At 44.6% G+C, this 26310-nt stretch overlaps 2 protein-coding genes across 2 annotated transcripts; both read left to right on the plus strand.

Moving 5' to 3' along the window:
- Positions 1 to 581: 581 nt before the first annotated feature.
- LOC117349538 (zona pellucida sperm-binding protein 3-like) lies at positions 582 to 7768 on the plus strand. The gene is made up of 9 exons (XM_033923085.1): positions 582 to 991; positions 3998 to 4116; positions 4209 to 4312; positions 4399 to 4576; positions 4667 to 4787; positions 4873 to 4964; positions 6232 to 6371; positions 6575 to 6691; positions 7260 to 7768. The coding sequence occupies exons 1-9, from the start codon at positions 620 to 622 to the stop codon at positions 7376 to 7378; spliced, it is 1362 nt and encodes a 453-aa protein (XP_033778976.1). The 5' UTR covers positions 582 to 619; the 3' UTR covers positions 7379 to 7768.
- Positions 7769 to 22734: 14966 nt separating this feature from the next.
- LOC117349799 (cornifelin homolog A-like) lies at positions 22735 to 25451 on the plus strand. Its single transcript, XM_033923394.1, has 3 exons — positions 22735 to 22849; positions 23971 to 24137; positions 25302 to 25451. The coding sequence occupies exons 1-3, from the start codon at positions 22735 to 22737 to the stop codon at positions 25449 to 25451; spliced, it is 432 nt and encodes a 143-aa protein (XP_033779285.1).
- The last annotated feature ends 859 nt before the right edge of the window (positions 25452 to 26310 follow it).

Here is a 26310-nt window from a genome sequence, read left to right on the forward strand (position 1 = left end):
CCTGGGTTTGACTTTCACTGAACGCAATGAAAGTAAAACCTGGATGCCTCGATCTGTCCTCCTTTTTCTGGAACTTCTTATCGTAGATAGATATCTTATCATATGATATATTTGTGAGAATTTAAGTATTTAGAGATTGTACTCCCATTATTTTGTGTGACTCCTTTTTCTGGAGCCATATGGTAACCCTAGGCTTCCTGTAAGAATATTCTTATGTTCAAATTACCCAGTTCCAAGCTGGAGACTTTATGACCAGCCCTAGTTTTGATCATACATCTCAAAGCAGTATGGGATTTGAGGTGCCTGATCCTGCCCATTGAAATCAGTGCTGCAAGTCCCATAATACACCAGGATGACTCAAAATCTCTCGCCTGGAACTTAGCATCTCTGAAACTGATGCACAGCAGTTTGAATTGCCACTTCAGAGCTCAGGGGGCTGGAAATCACCCCGGTTGTCCTGCAGACAGGTTCTGGATGGAGTATTTCATTACCTGATTCTGGTGGGAATTGGTTTCAGGTGTGGGAGAGGCTGTATAAATTGGTTTCAGGTGGGGGAGAGGCTGTATAAATGATCCTGAGCAGGCCTAGCTCTCTGTGTGCTGGGGGGTGTAGGAACAGGATGGGGCAGAGGGTGAAGCTGGAATTTGGGGTACTGCTGTGGTTACTTGCTGATGTGATCAGTATTAGTTCCTGGGCTTCAATAGCAGGAACCCCTTCTGGAAGACATTTCTCTAAACACAGGCCTTATAGGGTTCAAGTCCCCTGGCTCCATCCTGGTCGGCGCCAAGATGCGAGGCTGCACCCCGTCGCAGTTCAGTGCACAGAGGCTAAGATAGTGATAATGGTGAGGAGGGATCTGTTTGGCACAGGGCAGCTGATCAAAGCTACGGATCTCAGCCTGGGCCAGGCTTCCTGCAAGCCTACAACCTCTGGGGCAGGAGAAACAGTCACTTTTGAGGTTGGGCTCCATGAGTGTGGCAGTACATTGCAGGTGAGGTTGTCTCTTTATTTCAATTGGTCTTGTTCAGTGTGGTTATTAGGCTACTTCGATGTTTTCTAGCTCTTGTAGTCTGCCACCAACGGTGGTTCAAAGTAGATTAAGAAAGAACACAGTAGAATATTCAGCAACTATGTTGGCACAGAAATCTGAGTGATTAAAAGAATCGATTAAATAGAAGACTTTAAAACTTTCATGGCAGGAAAAATAAGTAAATGAAGCTTGTAACTCAGATGGAGGAGAGAGCCTCAAAATGGAACTACTTGATACTGGAAGGAGTCTATCAATATATTTTTGTGCTTGACCCTAGAAAATGAGAGAAAAATTATATTAAAAATTAAAAAATATCTCTCTGGCTAGAGGAGATGTCGGTTCAGGTAAGGTGGGGGCAGTGCTGTTTTACCTAAAAATCAATGTACCATGTCTGCTACAGATGTACCACATTTGCTAAAGTCTTCTTTTCTCTAAAGCTGCAGCTGTAATAATTTGGTGAAGGAAAGTAATGACTGGTATTTTTTTTTAGGACTATCAAAAATAATATAGGATAAAATACAATAGTAAGAATTCTGTCAGGGCAGCTACATTTTGCTGAAAGGTGGTGAATGCCCCAACCACCTCCAGTAGGCCAACAGAGATGGAAGCCAAAACATGAATGGGATAAACTTTTTATTAAAAAAAAAAAGAGCCCTCGCTTGTAGAATGAGTTTAGAGGCAAACAAATGGTGCCATAGCTATAATACTACACAGTACAGTTGAAGGAGAGAATGTGGCACAGTGGTTAAAGCTACAGCCTCGACACCCTGAGGTTGTGGGTTCAAACCCCCACTGCTCCTTGTGACCCTGGGCAAGTCACTTAATCCCCCCATAGCCCCAGGCATGTTAGATAGATTATGAGCCCACCAGGACAGGCAGGGAAAATGCTTGCGTCTGACTAAATTCGTGTAAACTGTTCTCGGCTCCCCTGGGAGAACAATATAGAGAATTGAATAAATAGTGTGAAAAGTTTCAGTCTCTGATAACCAGAGCTGATATTGTGACATCATAACGCCTCATTCCACCAATGCCTAAGAGCCAACTTCATCAGTGATGTCACAATGGCCTCGTTGTTCTATACTTGGCTCACATCTACTACATTTTGACTTCTAGAGTGGCGCAGTGGTTAAAGCTATAGCCTCAACACCCTGAGGTTGTGGGTTCAAACCCACGCTGCTCCTTGTGACCCTGGGCAAGTCACTTAATTCCCCCATTGACCCAGGTACATTACATAGATTGTGAGCCCACCGGGACAGACGGGGAAGAATGCTTGAGTACCCAAATAAACTCCTGTAAACCGTATAGAAAATTGAATAAATAGATGCTCTGCACAGAGGGTCGGGTACAGCTCGAGCCACCATGCTAGTCTTGACCTGCTGGCTTCTGATGGTGGTACTCTGAACCTGAGAGGGGAATCTTTCATCACTAAACCAGAGGCCAAACTATACATCACTAAACTGAGCCAAGAGTTGAACTGGGTTTCACCCTAATACTTAGATGCCACAGTAGGTGGATAAAGAACAGGAATGCGAGAGCTGCCTCAACTTGCTAAAACTACCCTGTCAAATGGGAAGGGTGCTATTTCCTGATAGGAACCTGGGCAACCATAGGCTTTACGGTCCTTAAAGTTCACAGCCTTCCAGCTCTCGTCGGGATACTCTTACAGCTGTGCATGGTTTTGAAATGACATTAGTTTTTTTATTTTATTTTTCCTAGTGTCAAGTGATGCACAGATAAAGGGTCTTGCTAGCTCCAGAAAGGGCTATGAAGATCTCCATGTGCTTAGCAGAGCAATGACATTTAACTGTAGATGAGTGATCATGACTCATTGTGAACAGCTATAAGAAAAGTCTTCCTGGCTGAATATTCATAAATCTCCTCTAAATATTCAATAACTAAAACCAGCTGTTTTGATGGCAGGTTAGGAAGAGGGGCCACCTCAGATGGGACACATGCTTATGAGGGACCAAATGCCCAAACGTTATACTCTTATTTTGAGAGGTTCTGAAAGCCAGCTGGTCTAGACTCTTAAAAGGACCAAGGTCTGCTCAGCTGGTGAGGCCTAGATGCTTCTCTAAAGTATCTGAAGGTCAAAGTACCTCATCACTACCTGATAAGGGATTTTTTAAAACCACGACCTTTAGGTTAGTCACTAGTACAAACTGGAGTAACTGGGTGTGTATTTGGCACTTTTTATATACTAAGCTCATCAGTTTGGAGCTATTAGTGGGTGGCCGTGATTTAGTTAGTTGACTGTCCGCTGCAAGCTCTTCTCTTTCTCAGCTCTTCTTGAATGCTGGTACATCAGATTAGTGCTTCCAAACTAGTCAATTAGATCAGAAGGGGCAACGATGAGGAACTGGGTAGATTGAGTTCTTAATTCCGTACTTGGAACACTGGTATTAAAATAGCCTGGAGTTGCAGCTTAATGCACCATCCCTTGGTTTCTCATCTGTAATATACTGCCTTGCGATAGCCAAGGGAAGTAAGTCCACTTTTACTCAAATAAGTGCCCATCTAATTTAGGACGTATGTCCTGTGTATCCTCTTCTGAATCCCCAATAATTTAAAAGCAAATGGCAGTAAGCTTGGGAGGGAGGGGGGGCATGTTATGCTTGGTTTCTTTGTATTTTCCCCACACGTAGCTAGAATGGAATGGCTTCTTTCTACCACTGGTAGGCTGTATGGTAGGGGAACAGCTTGTAAAGCACATGGAATTCGGGTGCTATAAGCTTTGTTGGCCATCAAATTGGTGGAATCGTTGAGCAAACCTCATGTAAAATCCACTCCCTTCCCCCAACTAGAAAGTGGGGTATTACTTCACTCGCGTCCTGGTTATAAAGATTTAGATATGATTTTCTTTAGCATTGGAATCGCCCCAAGTAATTCTTAGGTTCTATATGGCTTCTGAAAGATGACTGTTGCTTAACTGATATTATAAGATTGATTTACTATTAATCTTTACAGATGACTCCAGACATGTTGATCTACGGTACACACTTGTTCTACAATGCTACATCTTCAAGTAGCCAGGTTATTGTCAGACGTAATCCAGCTGTGGTTCCCATTCAGTGTATTTACCCAAGGTGAGAAAAGGAGCAATGTTGTGACAATGTGGGGTTCGATTTGCTAAACATGTGGCTGATTCAAACCCTGGGTTCCTATCTTATTTTTTTAGAATTAGCAATGTGAGCAGTAAGGCCATCAAGCCCACATGGGTACCCTTTAGCTCTACAATGTCTTCCGAAGAAAGGCTGGCCTTCACCTTGCATCTGATGGATGGTAGGTGTGAATGTAGCCTATAGGAGGAGCTCACTTGAGGGCAAGTTTTCCGTTAACTATTTTTTTTTTTTAACCTGAACTTTTAGATGACTGGAGTGCTGAAAGATCTTCTACTGTATTTTACCTGGGTGATGAGCTCCACATTGAAGCATCTGTCAACCTAGGAGATCATGTGCCTATGGTGATCTTCATTGATAAATGTGTTGCTACACTATCTCCAGACAAGGACTCGAATCCTAGATACAGTATCATTGATTTCTATGGGTGAGACTCGGATGACTCAAGATTTGTGTCAACAGTAGCTATCTTGTAAATTGCTGCTTGAGTTTATCAACCCATGTTTTATCCCCTTAGATGTCTTGTGGATGGGAAGCAGGAGGACTCATTCTCTGCCTTCAGATCTCCACGTATCCAGCCAGAGAAGCTTCAGTTCACTGTTGATGCCTTCAGATTTGCTGGGCACACAGACTCCCTGGTTAGATTTTATTATGTGATATGTTAAACTAGCAATTTTCTGTTTCCTTAGGCTAGATCTAAGCACTCTTAACTTTATTCCTCAGATATACATCACCTGCAACTTGAGAGCTGCTCCAGTCGACCAGATACCAGGACCCTTCAATAAAGCTTGTTCCTTCAGCAAGGCCACTAATAGGTGAGTGGGTAGGGGTAATGCCCAGGAAAGGGAGGTGAGGTCTCTGCTTGTTTGGCTGACATTGCTGCCTGGAAGTCCTGCCGTCATCAAACTAAATACTGCTCCTTTTCCTCCGAAACCCTCTGCTCCTCCTCTTTTCTCCATCTCGGTAAAGATTGTCATTGGTCCCGTCCCCTCTGCTCGCAACCTTGGAGTGGTCTTCGATTCCAACCTTTCATTTTCTATGCACATCCAACAAGCTGCTAAGACCTGTCGCTTCAATATCGCCAAAATTTGCCCCTGTCTCTCTGAGCACACTACTCAGACCCTTGTCCACACTTCGTAACCTCACGCTTATATTACTGCAATCTACTTCTAACTGGTCTCCCACAGTGTCGCCTCTCTCCCTTGCAATCTGTGTAAAACTCTGCTGCACGACTCAATCTTCTATCAACCTCACTATGCTCATGTCACCCCTCTCCTTAAATTACTCCCTATCTGACATCACATACATACAGTTCAAGATCTTATTGCTGACCTACAAGTGTGTTCATTCTGCTGCCCCTCAATATCTCTCTTCGCTTCTCTCCTTATACACCTCCCAGAGAACTCCGTTTCTCAGATAAGTCGCTCTTAGTGTTACTCTTCTTCTCCACTGCCAATTCCAGACTTCGTTCCTTTCATCTACCTTCCCCCTGTGTGTGGATAATTACCCGAGTTTTTTTGTTCGTCAATCCCCTTCCCTTCCCATGTTTAAAAGCAGACAAACTCCACCTTTTTGATAGTTTTCAATCCTTAACCTTACTCCTCTGCCCTCCAACCCAGCCCGCTGATTAATCGTTCCCCTTAACTGTATCCATGATGTCCTGTCTGTCTTGGCTGTTTAGATTGTAAGCTCTTTTGAGCAGGGACTGTTTTCTTCTTTGTTCCGTGCAGTGCTGTGTGCATCTGGTAGCACTATAGAAATAATAGTAGTAGGTCATTTGAAGATCAATGCCATCACCCACTAGGGGGGGAAGAGATTTAGGTTGTAGCTTACCCTTCAGTTGCAGCTCTAAGGCAAGGACTAGATCAGTTAATAAATGTTGTATTCTCCCAAAAGTGCAAAAATGGAGTCTTCCCCCCCCCAAAAAAAAAAGTGGAAAAATGGAGTCTTCTAGCTCCTAAACTGATATACCTTGTTGGGACTATCTGTATAAAGAACTACTATGTCTTTAGGTTTGGTCTTTTTTTCATGAGAACTTTTCTAAAAAGGTGATAAAGCAAGCCAAAATGTTTTCCCCCCCAGATGGTCTGCTGTAGAAGGTCCCAGTAGCATCTGTGCCTGTTGTGAGATTCAAACTTGTAGGGGTGAGAGAACCCTGAACACTCCGACCGATCATCTTGGAAGCCTAAGCAGAATTGGGAAGAGAGAAGCTCCTGCATCGGGTAAGATCCTGTCCAGATTGTGTTGGCACCGAGCTGGAATGTAAGCATGATCTCAGGCAGGAGAGGAGATCAGGAATGAATGTTAACACTTGAAAACTAGAACACTAGAACAATGTAACTCCTACTATATGTAGGATAAAATCTCATTGCTAATGACCCAACTCCAAGGACTGGTTTCTTAGTCCTTTTTCTTGTTTATCTAGACTCTGCTTTGAACTTGGAGACATCTATCCAACTGGATCCTATCCTCCTCCTGAACAAAGACTCCATGGATCTTATGGATGACTTCCCAGACTTCATGAAAGTGAAAACATCTCATGGTATAAAGTTCATAAAATCTACCTAACTAGGGAGGGAGTAGAGGCAAATGAAACACTTCTGATTGGGTCCTCCAAGACTTTAATTTTTGTGCTGGCCAACACTGGGTCAGTCATGGCCTATCTACTTACTGCTTATGATGGGGAGAGACTTAAAACGCCTCTGCTTTGTCTTTGCAATTCTTATAAATTGCCTACCCTAAATGAAATAATGGCCATTAATGAGTAGACAAGCCATGAAAAGGCTGACTGGTACTTGGCAACCCTAAAAGGAGGCAAGGCCAGCCCTACCATTAAAGCCACGTTTTGTACATGGCCCTGCTCTTCTGTATCACTAAATCTTGATCCTCTTGAAAAAGGCCTTAGTCACCACTCAGCCTTACAACCTTTGCATGCATGTTGATCCTCTGTAGATAATGGAAGAAACTGTTCTGTTTCCAAGACTTTATAGACCTAAATCCATTTAGGAGCAAGTTACTAAACTAGGTTAGTGCGAATGTTAATGGAACTTTTCAGCTTATCAGCTAATGAACGGACCACTCTTAACCCCATTTGTTCTCTATCCATGCAGGAATAATAAAGGAACCTATCGCTCTGATGTTGGTGATTGCGGCATCTTCTCTCATGCTTGCTTGCCTTGTGTTGGGGCTGGTCTTGTACAAGAAGTTAAGGAACGGCTCTTCATCCTAATGCTGTATCTTAAAACAAAATAAACTATAAATGCATCACTTCTTGTCTGTAATAGCATGTAACCTCTTAGGATGGTATTCCATGGTACTATTTCCTTCATCGTAAATCAACTACCATTCCAAGAGCTCCACCTAACTTATCCATATGCTCTTGTCAAGTTCAAACAACGGCCTGTTGCATGTCTTAAAATGTTATAATGCTTTCCTAAAACCTTCTTTTTTTAGGGGAGGGTCATGTCCTACTTGGATACCTGTAATCCAATATGCATGGAGTTATGCAATGGACATAGGCATGAGATTACCTAATCTACCCTTCCAAAAAAAAAGTTACTGGTCATAGTGCATGCAGCAGTCTCCCCAAACGTGTAATTGTCAAGACTGTACATTTACTGCAGTGGGTGGTCTCTGGGCTTGATGTCTCTATGGACATCGGGATCTGAAACTACTGGAACTGATCCCTCTAGGGCAGACATGGGCTACTCCAGTCCTTGAGGGCCGGAATCTAATGGGGTTTTCAGGATTTCCCCAATGAACATGCATTGAAAGCAGTGTATGCAAATAGATATTATGCATATTCATTGGGGAAATCCTGAAAACCCGATTGGATTCTGGCCCTCGAGGACCGTTGTTGCCCATGTCTGCTCTAGGGGCTGAAGGTGACTGGCGTTTTCTATAAACTAGAACAGTGATTGGTGAATTTATGGAAAAGCAGATTAATGCTTATAGCAAATTTCAAGCCTGAACTAAATAAAAAAAAAAATTTACAACAGCAAAGCACACGTTTTTAGTGGTGTTCTTTAAATTGCTCTACCCAGCTTTTCAGTTGCAATTAAGTCCTGGATATCACTCATTGGGGTTTATCTGTACTCTTACTGCAAGCTCACTGTCCTCCTGGTGCTTCATTTTTAGGTATTATCTGTAAATGTACTTGGCACACTAAAATGCCTTAAACCCTGAAGGTAAAAAAGTTCCGTCTACTATAGGGTCTATTTGCTCCCCTTAGCATGATTTTTTTTTAAGAATCTGTCCGCTCCGTAAGAGGTGTGGGTTGACCTGACCAATCCCTTGTGTTTCAAGACTAGGCTCCCTAGGTGTAGCAGGATACACAAGCTCGGAACAGTTGAAGGGACTTGACTGTTCTCACAGCTTGAACTTGCTAACATATCCTGTTGGTTGGTTAATCCTAGCTTTATTCAAAATGGCAACAGCCTGGAACACCATGGTATGACCACACCCTGACTAGTGAACCATGGTTGGCACTTAACAATAACAAAGACACAATAACCAGAATTATTCAAGAGGATGGAATGCTACTTGTAGGAGGAAATAAAAGGTTAGGGTTAGTGGGGGGCATAATGGAGATCTCTCCACTGAGTGGAACTAGTACAGGTCCTGCTACTGAAGTATTTAAAAATCACATTTCCCTCCCCCTCCCAACTTTTTTCCAAAGTTGATCTTTGTCTGTTCCCGTCTACTTTATAATGAAGACTACTGACCATTTTTAGTCACAATTCTCTGGACCGACTCATCCCGTTTCTCGTTGAAGGTCTACATCATATTCGAAATGAGGTCTCGCTAGACTCGGTCTTGTACAAGAACATAATTTCCTGCCACTTTAACCTCTCTTCCCAGGGTTTAACGTAGACGGCTCCTTGGGGGCCGATGCTCTTCTTTCTGGGGGCTGTCCAGAAAACATGTCCACCCTCCAACTACGGTCCTACCGCTGGCTTGCAAATGCTGCTCATAACTGAAATAGATGTGCAGGAAAGCATTTCGCATGTAATAAAATGACTCCAACTTCCTGGGTCTAGGCTGTCATTTGAAGCAGTTTGCATGCATATTTTGAACCACTGAAATGACTCTCTGCTAATTGCATATGGGAAATTGCTCCTGTTAATACCGCAATCAGGCAGTTGTGTGCCGAGACAGGGTCATCAAATCCCATCTCTTTCTCATTTAATACCATTACTATATTTATTGCAGTTGGAGATCTTGATTACTAATTTTTGGCACTGGCTACTGTGCATTTTTTTTTAAATGCCTAGCTCCAACAATGATTTGACTAGAGCCATTTCTTTACTTCTCATGACAGTACCTTTCCCCTGCATAAATATAACCTTTGGTCACCAATTTGCTTCTCTGTTAACCTAAGTACTTCTTTCTCAGTCATCTTGGGATTCTCTTTTTTTTAATTATTTGCCCCTTCCCTCCTGCATCGCTATAAATGAATACTTCATAGCTCGGTCAATAGATACAGCTATTCCTAAATGTTGGTGTGTAGCTTCATGGGGTCATGGTCTATCTACTTCTGAGTTGGCCTCCCTCCCGCAGGCGGCAACACCAACAGCAATGAGGGGGTAATAACAACATCTGGCCCCACCAAAAAAGCAAGCCTGTCTACACCGCTGCTTTAGAGTATTATAGCCTACTCTTCTGCAGATATTGGGGTGATCTGGGAAAAGAAACCATTTTCTGATCCTCCTTTGACTTGATCTCTGTTACTTGGCTACTCATTCCCCCTTGTGACTTTGTAGCCACCTTGGCTACCACAGCCCCTTGAGCTTTGCGTCTTTGTCCTCCTCTGCAGGCCCTATTTTCCCTGTAATTGTTTAGAATTGGACTTGAGTGTCTGGTTGTCAAGATCACTTGGTGTAACAACATTCTAGTTCCTGGTTTTTTTTTTGTTTGTTGTTGTTGTTTTATTTTTCCTCGAGCATTGCGAACTAGTAATTTTCAGAATCCTCTCACATTGGTTCTGGGTTTTAGCAGGCTTTTAATTATACCTTGGGGGAAACTCTGGCCTGCTGGCGTTTTTCCATGTTGTCGGTGGCCTACAGCAGATGAGGTGTGGTTAGCTTGGCTTTTTCTCCCAGCTGATGAGTTCTTTGCTTACTTCATGTCGCACAAAACCACGTCTCTTCACTCCACAAAAAAATTCCCCATGGAAAATGTAACAAATATCCCGGTTTAAAAACTGCTCCTTCATGAACCCAAATACAGCAAAGACCTGAAAACGAATCTATCTATTTTCAGGTCTCTGCTAGGGTTTGGGTTCAAGAAGCAGTTTGAGCACAAAAACCATGTGCCAGCCTACCTGGACACAAGCTGAAGCTGGGGAGGGTATGCACAGCCTTCTCGCTACCTTTTGTCTTAAATGCGTACAGCCAGAACCTTCTCCACCATGCCTGGGTTTTTCCATTGGACTGGAGCGTCTATAAAATGCCTAGAAAGCTCCAAAGGCCCTGTTCTTGCCATCTAACCTAGGAGACGTCATCTTAATACATCCCCTGAGTCTTTTACTCAGCTGGTTTTCTTTCTCGGAAGCTGCTCTGTAAATAATTGCTGAGGGAGGGCCTTCTATTGGAAGAAATTCTGAATTGACTCCACCCTTGCCCTACAGAGACTGGGGGAGGGGGAGAAGTTACCTCTTTCCTTATTAATTAATAGATGAAGGAGAGAAGACGAGCTGAGCCACTTACAATTGTAGTGTATCTTCTGTAAGTAAACTCAAATTTCTTGGTATTTTAATAGGCTTTTTTTGTAGCAGGGGTGTTTATTGTAAGTTTCTATGTCACTACTAATGACTGGGGCGTCAAGTCAGAGCAGTTTACGTGAGCTACGTCTGTAAAGATGTTACAAGAGAGAGTTAGGGTCTTTCTGAGATGGTTTTCAAGGCAGAAATATTTATAGAGGGTGTGTTTGGAGATGGAGCCTGTGGAGATGGGGACAAACTTTGTCTTGGTGTCATTCTCTAAAAACTTGAGACTAGTATCAATCTAATCTAATCTTTGGTTTATAGACCGGGTCATCTCTCAATGGAGCTCGACTCGGTTCACATATAATTAAGACTAGAGTACATAGCAGAAAACATAGGAGAAGGAAGAACTAATTAAAAACTAAAGTACTTAAGAAAAATAACTATAATATTATCATTTCGTTGCGGCTGTAGTTAAACCGTTTAAAAATTGCCAGAACAAAGTTTTCAGGGATTTACGAAATCATTGCGGCGGGCCTAAAAGCCTAATGGAGTCGGGAAGTTCATTCCAGATCTCTACAAACTTGAAAACAAAAGATCGACTGAGCTTCCCAGCAGATTTAATTCCCTTAAAGGAAGGGAAGGCTAACTTATATCTTTGTGTGTTTCTCAAATGGCAAAGTCTAAGGGTATTCCAACATAAGGGGACAAAAGGATCAAATATTCCATAGAGAAGCTTGAAGATTATGCATGCGCATTTGAACTGGAAGCTAAAGCGATCTGGGAGCCAGTGAAGCTCGATCAACAAAGGGGAAACATGATCATACTTTCGTTTCCCAAAAATGAGCTTAGCTGCAGTATTTTGTATTAACTGAAGTCGTTTTAGACTGCTCTGCTTAATGCCCAGATAAACTGAGTTACAATATAATAATAATTTATTCTTGTATACCGCCATACCCAGGAAGTTCTAGGCAGTTCACATCCGTTAATTAAGATCCGCGATGACACACAGATTTACAAAATTTTGACAAAGTTACAAGCAACGAAGAAGGGAGCGTGAGGACGCTTTAACAGAGTTTTATCAAAAGTACAAGCAGCATCGAAGGTAGGGATGGAAGGTAAGAGAAAACGAGAGAGGAGACCCAGTATAGGGGGAGGAGGAAGGGGGAGAGCAGTAGGAGCGGTGTGAGAGTGGGAAAGGGGTAGTTGCAGGTGGAAAAGGGTTATAGGACCTGTTCGCGGAAAAGGTGCGTTTTGAGTAGTTTTCTGAAGCTAAGGTAGGTAGGGGCCTCGAGTATCAATTGGGCTAGCCAAGGGTTCAGCTTAGCCGCCTGGTAAGCAAAGGTTTTGTCAAGGAATCTTTTGAGGTGACATAATTTTATGGAGGGGAAGACGAACAACTGGATTCTGCGGGAGTTCTTGTTGGTGAGATTCAGAGTGAAGTGTTGATTGAGGTAACTAGGTAAAAGACCAAAAGCTGTTTTGTAGCAGAAGCAGGCGAATTTGAAATATGCAAAATGCAATATGCAAAATTTAACGCATTTTTGACAGTTGCCAACTAAATTCAAGGATTTTTTTTTTTTTAACAAAAAACCCCTGCAGAAGCTGCTTTTTAAATTGCTAAATGCAATAATTGGTGTCTCGTCTGCCTTTCATGGGGAAACAAGAGTCTTGTCTGCTCATCGGCCTCCTTCCATCATGTGCCCAGCTGCTCAACTCTTTGACTGTTACTGTTATCATTGCTGGCATCAAGGAACATTTCCAACATTTAATAACACTCTTATTTTCCTCTCCATCAGCCACATAGGTTAGAACACAAGAATTGCTGCTGCCCACCAGTCCGCTCACGCGGCGGAACCTTGGGTCAAAGACCAGTGTCCTATTTGAGTCTAGCCCTACCTGTGTACGTTCCGGTTCAGCAGGAACTTTGTCTAACTTCGTCTTGAGTACCTGAAGGGTGTTTTCCCCTTTAACAGCCTCCGGAAGAGTGTTCCAGATTTCTACCACTCTCTGGGTGAAGAAGAACTTCCTTACGTTTATACGGAATCTTTTCCCTTCTAACTTTAGTGAGTGCCCTCTCGTTCTCTTCACCTTGGAGAGGGTGAACAACCTGTCTTTATCTACTTCGTCTTGAATCCCTGGAGGGTGTTTTCCCCTATAACAGCCTCCGGAAGAGCGTTCCAGATTTCTACCACTCTCTGGGTGAAGAAGAACTTCCTCACATTTGTACGGAATCTTTTCCCTTCTAACTTTAGTGAGTGCCCTCTCGTTCTCTTCACCTTGGAGAGGGTAAACAGTCTCTCTCTCTCTCTCTCTACTAAGTCGCCCATGCCTGAAAGAAATCTAATTACCTTCCCAGATGATGTAACAGCATAAGCAACTGAATCTTTGGGAAGGTTGTACCAAAAACCAGATCGAAACGAAAGGCTCTATTTGTGATCTATACACAGTTGTACAGAATATTGTCCTTTTTTTTATACTTTAATAAAAAGATTTATGTATAAAATCATAAGTGTTTAAGGCTTGTGCAAATGAGGATAGAGTCCGTAGAGACGGGGGGGAGAGGGGGGGGGAGGGAGGCAGGGGGAGATCTATGCTTGAATGGATTTACCGCCTGGGCTGTATCTCCCTCGTGGCCGCATGAGGCTGAAGTGAAAGTTACATGGGAGCCCTCACCTGTCGTAACTCCTGAAGACGCTTGATAGCGAAACGCAGTCCTGTGTCGGGCTAGACTGCTCATGATCCATTGAAACAGCTTCTTATAATAATAATGACTTTATTCTTGTATACCGCATTACCATGGAAGTTCTGCGCGGTTGACAGATGAAGAGACTGTACATTTACAGCGAAGTTACAATTTCGTTGATGTTATTTACAATTTTAGACGATACATATTCGGACAAGTTACCTTTACATTCTAGACAATAAATATACGGTGACGTTATTTTGGCAGCTAGGTTATATGTTCGGAGTGGTTGCATTTGCAATAAGCTCGATACTGCAGCGTTATAGATGTCGGTGTTACATGAGGCGGTAAGGGTCTAGGGGAGAGGGGTCAGAAGAGGAGGGAGGGGGGAGGACGTACGATGAAGAGAGATTATCAGAAGATTGAATGGAACAGAACTCTGAGATAAGGAATTGCATATATATATATATATATATATTTTAAGTTTTCGCTGGCAAACGGTGGACCCTTTTATAACAGACAGTCTTAATGCTTTTATAAACCTTCTGGCAAGGGAAGGTCTCCTAATACTATGTGATATGTGAGATATAGTGTTTTGTAAGCACATTTATGTATTGATTGGTATGATAAATAAATTTTATTAATAGGAACTTACGTCAGGTTATAGCTTTTCTATATTTCTATATCAGATTATGGGGAACCACAAGTACAAGGGGGCACTCGGAGAAATTAAAAGGGGACAGGTTCAGAACAAATGCCAGAAAGTTCTTTTTCGCCCAGAGGGTGGTGGATACATGGAACGCGCTTCCAGAGGCTGTGATAGGCCGGAGCATGTTACAAGGCTTCAAAGAAGGTTTGGATAGGTTCCTAGAGGATAAAGGAATCAAGGGGTACAGATAGGAGCAGAGGTAGATCATAGGGATAGTCTGGGACCACTGCTCAGGAAATGGGCCGCCGCGGGAGCGGACCGCTGGGCGAGATGGACCTCTGGTCTGCCTCAGCGGGGGCAACTTCTTATGTTCTTATGCATATCCGTTAGGGACATCCTAAAAAACTGACTGGCTGGAGATCCCCAGGGTTGAGAGCCACTGGTCTCAACTCGGTCCTGGCGTACCCCCCTGGCCGGTCAGGTTTTCAAGATATCCCCAAAGAATATGACTCCTTTATATGCAAATTTCTTTCATGCGCATTCATTGTGGATACCCTGAAAACCAGGCTGGCAAGGGGGTACTCCAGGACCGAGTTGAGAAAAACTCTTTTAATGCAAATTTTTTTTGCAGCTTAGCGCCATTATGCGTCAGCTCCAAGTTTTAAGCTGGCTTAATGTTATGAGTGGCTATAATCTGTGACTAAATACATCTGTGTAGATGTGTGTCCTTTGTGTCGCACATGAGGAGATGGCCACAGTGCTTTTTGTGAAAGTCACCCGGAGAAAAAGGTACAGATTTCCAAATTTGGGGGAGACATCTCTGTGATCAGCCCTCATACCTGGCTCACCTCGATGCAGTATCTAGTTTATAAAATGTTACCATAGCTTACATTTTATTCCCTCTGGTGACTGCAATACCTTAGGGTATGGCTGGCAGCCAGCTGCCAACATGCACAATCAAGTTAATTAAAATTAATGATGGTTTTACCGCTATGTACTGGCATATAACTTGTAAACCATTTTGGTTGTACCATAGAAACGCAGTCTATCAAGTCTCATAACTCGGGGAGTGTGAGGCGCAGGGGTTAGAGCTACGGCCTCAGCACCCTGCGGTTGTGGGTTCAAATCCCTCGCTGCTCCTTGTCACCCTGGGCAAGTAATTTAATCCCCCTCATTGCCACAGGTACACTGGATAGAGTTTGAGCCCACCGGGCCAGATAGGATATAAGTGGTATATAAATAATAAAATTTAAAAAGCTGATAAATAGACAAGTAGGGAGTTGGCGTAGATGTCAAGTATTGAGAGTGAAAGCAAGAATCACTGGCAGCCAATGATGCTGAAGGAAAAAAGTCTTTCAAGCGCGACACAATGTTCGGCTTGCGGTAGTTTAGATGGCCTGCAAACGTGTGGTCAAATGGTCAGTGAGGCCTGTGTAAGCAGAATCGCAATAATCCAATCTAGGAAACAGCAGCATTTAAGAGACACAATTGACGAGGCTGGATAGAAAGAGCACTAGACGGATCTAAATTGTTTAAAGGTATAAAAACATTTGTGAAGCCTCGAAACATCTAGCGCTTCTTCTGAAGCGATCCCCATCCTAATGTTTTGCCCCTCCCCATTTGCCTTCCTTTTTTACTAATTTTACTTCGATGTATTTTAAACAACCTTTCCCTCCCCAACTTCCCTTTTTGTTCCATGTACGTCGATGTGAATCCGTCTCGTACTTTTTAAATATTTAATATATTGCTTTTATATACCTATTTTAATTTGTTTTCTACCCTCAAGTTTCAAGTTTATTAATTTTTAATATACCGACCATCAACTGCTATCTAGCCGGTTTACAATAAAATATTAAAAATAGAAATAAAAGATTGTAGCACTTATAAAGAGAAGTAGTAGAGGTGTACAATTATTGACATAGACAGGACATACTTGAGTGTGAGGATAAAGGAGAAGGGGAGGGGTAAAGTTACATAATAGATGAGGAAGTAAGGAGGGAAAAGAAAAGAAAAAAAAAAAGATTGAATGAAAAAGGGAGGGAGAGGATAAAACATTGGGATCGCTTCATAGAAGCGGTTGGTTGAATGAGAAAGAGATAATTCAAGAGCAGTTGAAAGCATCTTAAAATAAGAAAGTCTTCAAGCTTATCTTAAATCTATCGAGCTGTTTTTCGTGATGGAGATGAGATGGTAAAGCATTCCATAAGGTAGGGGCACTTGTTTTGATAGACGGTATATCAAAAGAAACTTGAAACTTCAATTACCTGTGGTTGAAAGCTAAGATATTGATCGGAAAATGAAGGGTCCTTTTGCTAAGCTATGTTAGGGCATTAACGCACGCGCTAGGCCTTAACGCCAGCATTGAGCTGGCGTTAGTTCTGGCCACGTAACGCGTGGTAATATCCTGCTTGCGCTAAAAACGCTAGCGCACCTTAATAAGATCATTCAAAACTCATCTAACGGCAGAGGAGAACCCAATAGGCTTGGAACCACAGAGGGTCTTTCAAGGTGCCCTATACTACTGTTTTCGACCAATTTAATGCCAGCTTATTAGAGAAGAGCCTTCAACGTAACACTACTACTACTCATCATTTCTAGAGCGCTACTAGTCAGACGCAGTGCTGTACATCAAACAGAAGAGGCAGTCCCTGCTCAAAAGAGTTTACAATCGAGACGGACAAACTGGACCAAGAAGGTGCACCAATACACTGTGGTCAAGTGGGGGGGAATTACAGAGGGAATGAGGAGACAGCTATTGGTGCTTAGCCGGTGGGTTGGAGTTTGGGACTCAAAAGATATATTTTTTTCCGTCGTGGCCCCCCCCCAATTGTGGAATTCCTTGCCAATCTACTTAAGGGAGGACAGAAACGTCGGTAGATTTAAGAGTCGGTGAAAATGTTTTCTTTTTAAAGATGCATTTGACTGCTAGACATCGTAAAAACACCAAAACTAAAGCAGAATCCATCCTTTAAAAAAAAACACCCCAAAACAAAAACCCCTCCTCTTGTAATTTTCCTTGATTGTCTCATCTGCCTCCAAGTATTGTATTTCTATCCTATTTACCCTACTAGTCCCGTCTGTTTCAAAAGTCATGTATTTGTTAGATGACCTTTTTGTTCCCCTGTGTACTGTTATAAAATATTTTTAGAAATTGTACATCGCCCTGAATATATGATAGGGCGGTTCAACAAATTTTAAATAAACTTGAAACAACCTAAGCAATGAAACGTTTGAGCAGGTGCGATCATTGATCCCAACACAAGGAGATCGCCCTCAGATTGGGGTAGGTGACCTGAAAACCAACAAGCTATCGTTTTCCTTCCCTCCCCCCCCCCATGGCCCTGCAAGTGATTATTTGCTAAAACGCTCAAAAACAATTCTCATCAAAGGAGAAAGTCTCAAACGAAAAATGTGTGAAGCAAACGTGGCTACGGCAAACTTCCGAGTCGCAAGTAGAAAGGGTGTGCCACTTTGGAACCCCTTAGAAGTACCAATTGGGGGGGTGGGGGGAGGAGGGTGCAGATAAATCCTAGCCCCAAAAATGAAAGGACGCTCGAGTGGAGTTCCTTAAGAACCCTTGAGAAAGCCTTTATGTGGCAAAACGGATCCCATTGGGGCAGGCTAGTGATTTTGCACATTAAAAGAGAAGTGAAAACACTTTCTGTTGTAATGTTTCATTTGAAACGGTTTCTTCAACTATGAAACGACGGTAAGTGATAAGTAAGACATCAAGGAGGAGGTGAAAATGAGGGCCAAGGATTGATATCATTACCCATTAAACGTTGGAACTACACAATTTGTGTTGAATGAAGCGAACGTTGGAAACCCTTTAGACCTCTTTCCGTTCTGGACACTCGGAAGTGGGGTAGTTTGCCATCGTGGATGTTTCCAGTTTACCTCACCATCTTCTGTACCTTGTTAATGATACATCTGGTTCAATTCCCAAGGGCAGTGAACATAAGAACATAAGCCATGCCTAAGGTCCATCGTGCCCAGCAGTCCGCTCACGCGGCGGCCCAACAGGTCCAGGGCCTGTGCAGTGATCCCCCTTTCCAGCAGGAAATTGTCCAATCCTTTCTTAAACCCCAGTATCGTACTCTGCCCTATTACGTCCTCCATCTGTTTCTCCTCGAGCAGAAGCGTCTATGAGCTCTGCTAAGGGGACACCACTTCCGCCACCGGAGGTATTCTTGCATTCTTTAGCTGATGCTCCAGCTAATGTCTCCATCACCGAAGCGGCGGGGGGGGGGGGGGAATTTGGCTGAACTGGCACTTCAGATTGGTAAGGCAAGTAAGCCTTCGGCACACAAGGTTGTCTCTTTTCCTATTGTTTTTGAAAGTTTGACAGTCTATTTTGGCAAGGTGATGGTGACGATAACTGGAGTCTATGATTTGGGGGGAACTTTCCTCCAGAAACTGTTTCAAAGCTGGCCGAGTTGCTCTTTAAAATCTTCCTCTGTACAGAAGCGAGTCCTGAATGTGCGATCGCGGCTTTGCTCTTTGCAGTCTCGGGGTGTCTCCGATAGCTTAGCTATCCATTATAAAATGAAGCATTCGAGAATTCTGTTAAAATAAGGAACCTTGAGGTTTTTTTGTCCCTATTGCCTGTTTGTTGTCTGTGGAGATGCTTTTGATGAATTATTTTAAGGAGATTCTGAACATCCTTAAGGGTAATGAGATAATGATTTCTAATTACTGCTATATTCCTAAGAAGATTTGACTGGTAAATGAGGCTGAAGGGGAATTAAGACTTTGGCTGCTGGAGGGAGTTTTGATTTGACAGGAGCCCTAGAGAATTCATCTGATGTAATACTAACAAAAGCTACTCTTCTGGCCACATTTACTAGTTAGAAAGATATGAATGTAAGAACATAAAAGTTGTCCCTACTGGGTTAGAGCAAGGCCCAGCATCCTGGCTCCAACAATGGCCAGTCCAAGTCACAATCAGGGCCGGCATTAGGGGAGGGCAAACAGGGCAACTGCCCTGAGTCCCACAGCTCTGAGGGGCCCCTGTCAGCCAGCATGCCTTCCCCCCCCTTCTTTCGGCACCGGTCCGACTTTGCCCTCACTTTCCCCCTCCCGCTGACCCCGACAGTGATTCTGAAGCGTTGCCTGTGGCCTCCTCTGTGCTTTCCTTCTGCAGTGGTCTGCCCTAGAGAAAACAGGAAGCTGCATCATTGGGGGCGGACTGTGGCAGAAGGAAAGCACGGAGGGGTCCGCGAGCATAAGAACATAAGAATAGCCTTACTAGTTCAAACCAATGGTTCATCAAACCCAGTAGCCCGTTCTCACGGTGGCCAATCTAGGTCACTAGTACCTGGCCAAAACCAGATGAGGACTTCTGGAGGGGATGGAAGGAGAGAAAGATGCGAGACCATGGAAGGGAAGGGAAGGAGAGAGATGGACTACTGGAGGGGGCAGGGAAGGCAAGAGAGATTCCAGACTAAGGTTCCCTTCGTATTCTCAGCACTCTTTCTACAAGTGGGCACCTAGTTGAGCTCCATGCTGTTCTTCATTGGCACAAATTCACATATAGGATATACAGAACAACAGATTAACGGGAAGAACAGCGAGAGAGGGATAATTCTTATGAGCTGCATGGAGGATTGACGTAATTATCTGTAGATGCCTTTTTCTAGCCGATGGTTTTTCTCTCTGGCTTTAGGATCTTTATTGTACAAGCCATGGTATGAATTTGTTATGATTTCCGAGGATTGTTTGCATTTCTATTTTATTAGGATTTTGTTATAAACGGTATAGAAATTTGAAAAATAATAAATAAATAAATGATTGGGGGGGGGGAACCTGAGCGCAGTAGCGTGGCAAACGATAGGCCCTATAAGCATGGCAGCTAGAAATACAATCCAGTCGAAGTGTAGGACCATTTTAGGCGTTCTTGGTGTAGGTACATGTAGTAGGGAGGTAGGAACTTGCATAGCTTAGCACCGAGTGTGCGACTGGAGACTTAGGGCTCCTTTTACTAAGGTGCTCTAGCATTTTTAGCGCGCGCTAAACGAAAAATACTAACGCAGGCTCTAAGGAGGCGTTGGCGTTTAGCACGTGCGGCATTGTAGCCCACGCTAAACGAAAAATACTAACGCAGGCTCTATGGAGGCATTGGCGTTTAGCATGTGCGGCATTGTAGCGGGCGCTAAACGAAAAATACTAACGAAGCTCTACGGAGGCGTTGGCATTTAGGACGTGCGGTATTGTAGCGGGCGCTAAATGGAAAATACTAACGCAAGCTCTACGGCGGCATTGGCGTTTAGCACGTGCGGTATTGTAGTGTGTGCGCTAAACGAAAAATACTAATGCAAGCTCTACAGAGGTGTTGGCGTTTAGCACGTGCGCTATTGTAGCGCGCGCTACACGGAAAATACTAACGCAAGCTCTACGGAGGCATTGGCGTTTAGCACGTGCGGTATTGTAGCGCGCGCTAAACGGAAAATACTAACGCAAGCTCTACAGAGGCGTTGGCGTTTAGCGTGTGCGGCATTGTAGCGCGCGCTAAATGGAAAATACTAACGCAAGCTCTGCGGAGGCGTTGGCGTTTAGCGTGTGCGGCATTGTAGCGCGGGCTAAATGGAAAATACTAACGCAAGCTCTGCGGAGGCGTTGGCATTTAGCACGTGCGGTATTGTAGTGCGCGATACACGAAAAATACTAACGCAAGCTCTACGGAGGCGTTGGCGTTTAGCGCGTGCGGTATTGTAGTGCGCGATACACGAAAAATACTAACGCAAGCTCTACGGAGGCGTTGGCGTTTAGCGCGTGCGGCATTGTAGCCCACGCTAAACGAAAAATACTAACGCAGGCTCTATGGAGGCATTGGCGTTTAGCATGTGCGGCATTGTAGCGGGCGCTAAACGAAAAATACTAACGAAGCTCTACGGAGGCGTTGGCATTTAGGACGTGCGGTATTGTAGCGGGCGCTAAATGGAAAATACTAACGCAAGCTCTACGGCGGCATTGGCGTTTAGCACGTGCGGTATTGTAGTGTGCGCGCTAAACGAAAAATACTAATGCAAGCTCTACAGAGGTGTTGGCGTTTAGCACGTGCGCTATTGTAGCGCGCGCTACACGGAAAATACTAACGCAAGCTCTACGGAGGCATTGGCGTTTAGCACGTGCGGTATTGTAGCGCGCGCTAAACGGAAAATACTAACGCAAGCTCTACAGAGGCGTTGACGTTTAGCGTGTGCGGCATTGTAGCGCGCGCTAAATGGAAAATACTAACGCAAGCTCTGCGGAGGCGTTGGCGTTTAGCGTGTGCGGCATTGTAGCGCGGGCTAAATGGAAAATACTAACGCAAGCTCTGCGGAGGCGTTGGCATTTAGCACGTGCGGTATTGTAGTGCGCGATACACGAAAAATACTAACGCAAGCTCTACGGAGGCGTTGGCGTTTAGCGCGTGCGGTATTGTAGTGCGCGATACACGAAAAATACTAACGCAAGCTCTACGGAGGCGTTGGCGTTTAGCGCGTGCGGCATTGTAGCGCGGGCTAAATGGAAAATACTAACGCAAGCTCTGCGGAGGCGTTGGCATTTAGCACGTGCGCTATTGTAGTGCGCGCTACACGAAAAATACTAACGCAAGCTCTACGGAGGCGTTGGCGTTTAGCGTGTGCGGCATTGTAGCGCGCGCTAAACGGAAAATACTAATGCAAGCTCTACAGAGGCGTTGGCGTTTAGCACGTGCGCTATTGTAGTGCGCGCTACACGAAAAATACTAACGCAAGCTCTACGGAGGCGTTGGCGTTTAGCACGTGCGGTATTGTAGTGCGCGCTACACGAAAAATACTAACGCAAGCTCTACGGCGGCATTGGCGTTTAGCACGTGCGCTATTGTAGTGCGCGCTACATGAAAAATACTAACGCAAGCTCTACGGAGGCGTTGGCGTTTAGCGTGTGCGGCATTGTAGCGCGCGCTAAACGGAAAATACTAATGCAAGCTCTACGGAGGTGTTGGCGTTTAGCACGTGCGCTATTGTAGTGCGCGCTACACGAAAAATACTAACGCAAGCTCTACGGAGGCGTTGGCGTTTAGCGTGTGCGGCATTGTAGCGCGCGCTAAACGGAAAATACTAATGCAAGCTCTATGGAGGCGTTGGCGTTTAGCACGTGCGGTATTGTAGTGTGCGCGCTACACGAAAAATACTAACGCAAGCTCTACGGCGGCGTTGGCGTTTAGCACGTGCGCTATTGTAGTGCGCGCTACACGAAAAATACTAACGCAAGCTCTACGGAGGCGTTGGCGTTTAGCACGTGCGGTATTGTAGCACGCGCTAAGCGTGAGCTAAAACCGCTAGCGCACCTCAGTAAAAGGAGTCCTTAGTTACTCCTGTAAGTCGAGTGGAGGGCACATTCAGTGAGGCGGTATAAATTTGCTGGGGTAGAATTAGCGGTTAGAGTGTGTTCAAGAGAGTCGGGTAAAAAGGTGAGTTTTTATCGCTTTCCTGAAATGTAGGAATCCCGACCTTGCTTGTGCATGCCTGGAGCACGAGACCTCTGGAGATGATTTTTCTATTATCCCCTCTCTAGGCTGCCATGACCGCCATCATCAATAACCAGCCGATGCCAGCGACGACTCAGGCCATCGCCACCGCAGAAGGGAATGGCTGGAGCACAGGCTTGTGTGACTGCTGTGATGACCTTGGAGTCTGTAAGTGCCTCGTCCGTCACTCCTTTTCTTCTCGTGCTTTGGTCAGGTAGGGGACTGCGCCCCTCTCCTGAGCCAGGGCAGCCCACAGAGACTTTCCCTTGTTTCATACTTCGATAGCGCGTCCATGTCTGACTTTGGTCGTCCAAAATTGGACTTCCAGAAGTGTCCATTTTCGAAAATGCTAGATGTCCAATTTTTTTTATTTTTAATCGTCTAGTTGGACATCTTGTCTACCAAGATGTCTAACTTTATTCCCCATTTTCGACCACAAAACCGTTGCAAATGTCCAAATGAAGTCATTTGAACCCTGGAAGAAGCTTGTCTTCTAATGGACTGCCATGAGAGTTATTTACACATATTAACATAAGGTGGAGGATTCATGTGGAGCCACATTGCATTACCACCACAGCTGGAATGAAAAAGATAAGTGTTATCTACATATAGGAGAGATTATAAGAGAGAATTTAGTTCCAGCTTTGGTGATCATAGTACGGTCAATAGAGACAAGAACATATGTACCAGCTAAAGGGACTCGTAAGTGTCATGATGGTCCCGATATAATCTCGCTGTGGCTCCAGTGCAGGAAATTGGGCACCAAACACTTATAAACATAAAAAGAAAAAAAAATTTCAACATTAGTTTTTTAAATTCATTTATACACACTTTCGCATTTGAAGAACAGAAGAATTATTTTGTATTAAATAACAGACCTGTGATTTGTAATAACGCACAACCATGCCAGAGAATTAAATATAACCGTCCCAGTCAGTGGGAAATAACTGGTTAGGAGACTCTCTTGCCTGGTTATCTGCCACTGAATCGTTAAAGTAACGGACTGCGGATTGAAATAGCTGGAAAACAGATGGATCTGGCGTAGGAACCAGGGAAAGACTGAGGGATTGTTGCTAGAACTTCCAAGTTATCCATTTCTAGGAGGGAGATTTTAGGCCATTCCTGGGTTTCTGGCAACCTCATCCTGATGCATTATGGGACCTGCAGCACTGATGTCAATGGATAGAATCAAAACCAGGACTGGCCAAAAAAGTCTCCCTCCTGGACTTGGTAATCTGGCAGTTCTGGGTCTCTCACAGAGCCACTTATTTGTCCATTCCTCTTTCCAGGTTGTTTTGCTTTCTGGTGCTTACCCTGCTTCATGTGTAAGACAGCCGATGACTACGGAGAGTGCATATGCCTCCCCCTCCTAGAAATACTCGGAGGGCATGGTATTGCTGGTCCCTCCGTCTCCATGGCCATGCGCTCAGGTGTGCGTGAGCGATATGGCATAAAGGTAAGGGTGAAATCCTTAGACTGTTCTATGATGTCCCTGTTTGTCACAAACACATTTACCTACACTTTGGACAAGGCGATCGGACTTGGATGGAGCAGGGCGGAGTCTTTCCATCTCCAGAGGTTTCGGGCTCCAGGTATGCGCGCGCGAGGTCAGAATTGGTCAGTCCTGGTTTCATTCCTTCCCACCTTGCATCCTGGGAGTTGTGCAGCGCCCGGAAGTGATGTCAGCGGGAGAGCCGACGGGGTGGCGAGGAGCACGTTGAGTAGATTTAAAACAAACTGGAGAAAATATGTCTTCACACAATGTGTATATGTGTATATGGTGAACTCAGTGAGCTTAGCAGGGTTTAAAAAAAGGTTTGGATATTTTCTTAAAACAAAAGTCCATAAGCCATTGTTAAGATGGACTTTGGGAAATCCACAGCTTTTTTCTAGGGTTAAGCAGTATACAGTATGTTTTACTCTTTGGGATCTTGCCAGGTATTTGTGACCTGGGTTGGCCGCTGTTGTCTGTCCCAGTATGGTCTTATGTTCTAACCATCCCGTGTCATTCTTTAGTGCCTATCTCAGCCTCAGTCCTTCTACACCAGCCTCTTCAATGCAAGGCTTGAGGGTCAGTGGTTGGGCCCATTCATACTCTGATTCTTATGTAAGCCAAGTAAAGGTTAATGAAGCCATTGTGACATCACTGATAAGGATGGCTCTTAGGCATTAGTTGAATGAGGCTTTATGACATCACAATCTCAACTTTGGAATGTTGCTACTCTTTGGGTTTCTACCAACAGTGTTTGGGCTGCATATTACCGGTAGTTCCAATTTCCCACCAAAAATGGGCTTCCTCCTTCTATTACTTCACTAGCCAGGAAAACCCTCTCCTGTTCTGGAAACTGGTACAAACAAGTCACAGTACAGTACTTCAGTGGAGCCACTAGAGGTCTCTGCCATCCACCTACAGCAGAAACTTAGGGGCCCCTACATCTATTTATATGAGATTGATGTTCATTTATGTAATTTCGATGGTTCTTCTGGGAGGGATGTGGGGGCCTATAGAAGCTTGACTGTTAAAATGAGGGAAGGCGCTACTAAACTGAAGAATTATCTGGAATGCCTAGCTGGATGCGGGACTAGGCCCTTGAAACCCTTTCTGTTTTCTCCTCTGTAGGGCTCCATCTGTGACGACTGCTGCATTTTCTGCTGCTGCTACAGTTGTGCCTGGTGCCAGATGAGTCGTGAGATAAAGAAGAGGAAACAGCCCGTCGTCATTACCACCGCTCACGCCGTCTCTGTCCCTCAAGGCCAGCGGCGCACTTAGCCTTAACCCAGCGTCACGTGGCTGAGCCACAGCAACCAGCGGCCTGCTCCAGCAGAGGACGATCAGTCGCTTTCTGCTTCCGGGGCGACCATCTAATAGCCATCAAACTGTCCCCGAGGGTTGGAGAGGGAAGGAGATCCTTTTCTGCTTGCAATGAATACTGGGACTTGTAGTCCTGCCCAGTGGCATTGTAAGGAGGGCGTGGCATTCCTCCTCCTCTCCGTGCCCCCGCTCCTCTCCTTGCTGCCTGCACATGCTCTTTGCCTTTCCCCCGTACGACGGCGTGAGGTTGCTGTCCGCGTCGGCGCTCTCTCTGACATCACATCCTGGACCCGCGTCTAGGAAATGACGTCAAAGGGCGAGCTGACACTGACACTCACACCGGAGAAGTTAAAACGGGACAGGGGAAAGGGAAGGGGGGTGCGCGTGAGGCGGGGGAGGGGGCAGGGAAGAGAGCGGGGGAGGGGACGGCACCACTCACCCTTACTACGCCACTGGCCTCCAAATTCTATAAATACGCATGCCCAATCTTGCATTTAGTGTGCAAAGTTCCGTACCGAAGTTATAGAATAAGGTTAATTGCACAAATGACTTCATATAATAATGAGCTGAGACTTGATTTAACCAGTAAACATTGCCTCTAAGTATTGTTAATTGGCGATACTTAGCACTTATACAAGCCACTGACCTTAGTCAGTATTCTATAACTTGTGGGCCCAATATCCATAGTGTGCGACAGCAAAGGGAGGGGTTGCGGAGGGGCAGGGGCGGGTCAGAGGCGTGTCCAGGACTTGTGCGCACATGGTAAAAGAATACAGGCGGTTAGGCGCAAACACTTACACTAGTCTTTCAGCTGGTG

Source organism: Geotrypetes seraphini, chromosome 16 (genome assembly GCF_902459505.1).
Source record: "Geotrypetes seraphini chromosome 16, aGeoSer1.1, whole genome shotgun sequence".
In the NCBI taxonomy this organism is placed as follows: domain Eukaryota; kingdom Metazoa; phylum Chordata; class Amphibia; order Gymnophiona; family Dermophiidae; genus Geotrypetes; species Geotrypetes seraphini.